This window comes from Macadamia integrifolia, unplaced genomic scaffold, assembly GCF_013358625.1.
Source record: "Macadamia integrifolia cultivar HAES 741 unplaced genomic scaffold, SCU_Mint_v3 scaffold871, whole genome shotgun sequence".
In the NCBI taxonomy this organism is placed as follows: domain Eukaryota; kingdom Viridiplantae; phylum Streptophyta; class Magnoliopsida; order Proteales; family Proteaceae; genus Macadamia; species Macadamia integrifolia.
In genome coordinates, this window is record NW_024870566.1 from 213,951 (window position 1) to 215,692 (window position 1,742).

Consider the following 1,742-nt stretch of genomic DNA (forward strand, 5'->3'; position numbering starts at 1 on the left):
ATAAAAATAACGTAGAAGCGAGTGAACTTGGATGGTTCATTGAGAATGTGCAAAGATAGTGTATTACATGACTGCATAGCATTCCCAGAGACATCTGATGGAGTTGGAATTTGAAAATTGCATTGGAATTCAATTGAAAGAGCTACTGAAAGAAATGCTTTTCTACTAACAGAAAACTTAAAAGCTTGAAATTAAATCTAATTAAAAACAGAAATAAAGCTTGAAATTAAATCTAACTGAAAATAGAGATAAAGCTAAAAATTAAATCCATCCATGGATGTTATTGCCGCTCCTACGGGATCTATGCTTCATTGGTAGAATTTCTTGAGGTGCTCTACATTCCATACCCTAAATATAATCCTACCCCCTGAGTCTGCAGGTGGTATGTTCCAGGGCATACCACTCTGGAGACTATATATGGTCCTTCCAAATTTTGGTTAAGTTTGCCCACATTTTTGGGCTCAGATATATTGGCTTTCCTGAGCACTAAGCCTCCCACCTGGAAGTTCTTGCGGTGGACTTTTCTGTTGAAGAACTGGGCCACTCGCTGCTTGTACGCTACGCTGAGGACTAAAGCGTTTTCTCTTATTTCGTCGATGAATTCTAAGTTTTCCCATAGGCCTTCCTCATTGGAAATCTCATCGAATATTGTTGCCCTGAATGATGGATGCACCATGTCCACAGGTATTAGAGCTTCAGTGTCATAAGTGAGGCAGAATGGGGTTTCACCCATTGGGGTTCTAGCCGTGGTTTTGTAGGACCATAGAACACTCAATAATTCATCAGCCCATGCTCCTTTTGCTTCATCAAGCCTTCTCTTTATGCCATCTAGTAGTGTCTGATTTGCTTTTTCTACCTGGCTGTTGGATTGGGGATGTGCTATGGACGTCTTTCTGACATTGATGTGGTACCGAGCATAAAATCTTTTGAAGGCCGAATTGTCAAACTGCTTCCCGTTATCAGTGATGACCACTTTTGGGATCCCAAACCAGTATATGATGTCATCTCTGAAGAAGTTTTCAATGGTAGTTTCTGTTATATTGACCAAAGGCTTAGCCTCTATCCATTTGGTAAAGTAATCGATGGCCATTACCAGAAATTTTAAGTCTCCCTTCGCTTTTATAAATTGGCCCAGAATATCTACAACCCACATGGCAAATGGGATTGAGCATAGGATGGAATTTTGCTCAGTAGCTGGCATTTGCGGTATGGGTACGTGTTTCTGGCACTTGAGGCATCGGTTTACGAAATTCACCGCATCTTTCTGCATTCCTGGCTAGTAGAATCCTTGGCACAAGATTGTATAGGGTAGGGCTCATCCTCCCATATGTCCCCCACATATGCCTTCATGTACTTTTTGCAAGGCTTGGTTTGCCTTCTCGGGTCCCAAGAACTTTAGCAGAGGTCTGGAAATTGACCTTTTATATAACACTCCATCCTATAAAGTGTAATGGATAGCTCTTCTCTTTGTGTTTCAGGCTTCAGATCAATTGCCTGGCAGCTAGTTGTCTTGGAGGTACTTCACAATTAGGTCCTAGCTTTCTTCCTCTAGCATAGCCATTGTATAGTTAATTGTGTTCTCAATATAGGATGGTTTGTCGCTCCCCACAACTCCCTGAGACCAGCTTGGAGACTAAGTCTTCCTATGTATTCTGAGCCCGAGGTACCAGTAGTATGGTGAATGTGTCAAATTGGCTGATGAGAGTTCTAACTTTAGACAAGTACCCGATCATCCTTTCTTC

At 41.6% G+C, this 1,742-nt stretch overlaps 1 protein-coding gene across 1 annotated transcript; it reads right to left on the bottom strand.

Annotated features, from left to right (window-relative positions):
* Positions 1-334: 334 nt before the first annotated feature.
* On the bottom strand, positions 335-1,090 carry LOC122070280. Its single transcript, XM_042634407.1, has one exon. It carries the CDS (start codon positions 1,088-1,090, stop codon positions 335-337), a length of 756 nt encoding a protein of 251 aa, XP_042490341.1.
* Positions 1,091-1,742: the final 652 nt, after the last annotated feature.

Coding starts and splice junctions, on each gene's coding strand:
- LOC122070280 (XM_042634407.1), bottom strand. CDS start 1,090: ATGGCCATCGATTACTTTACCAAATGGATAGAGGCTAAGCCTTTGGTC.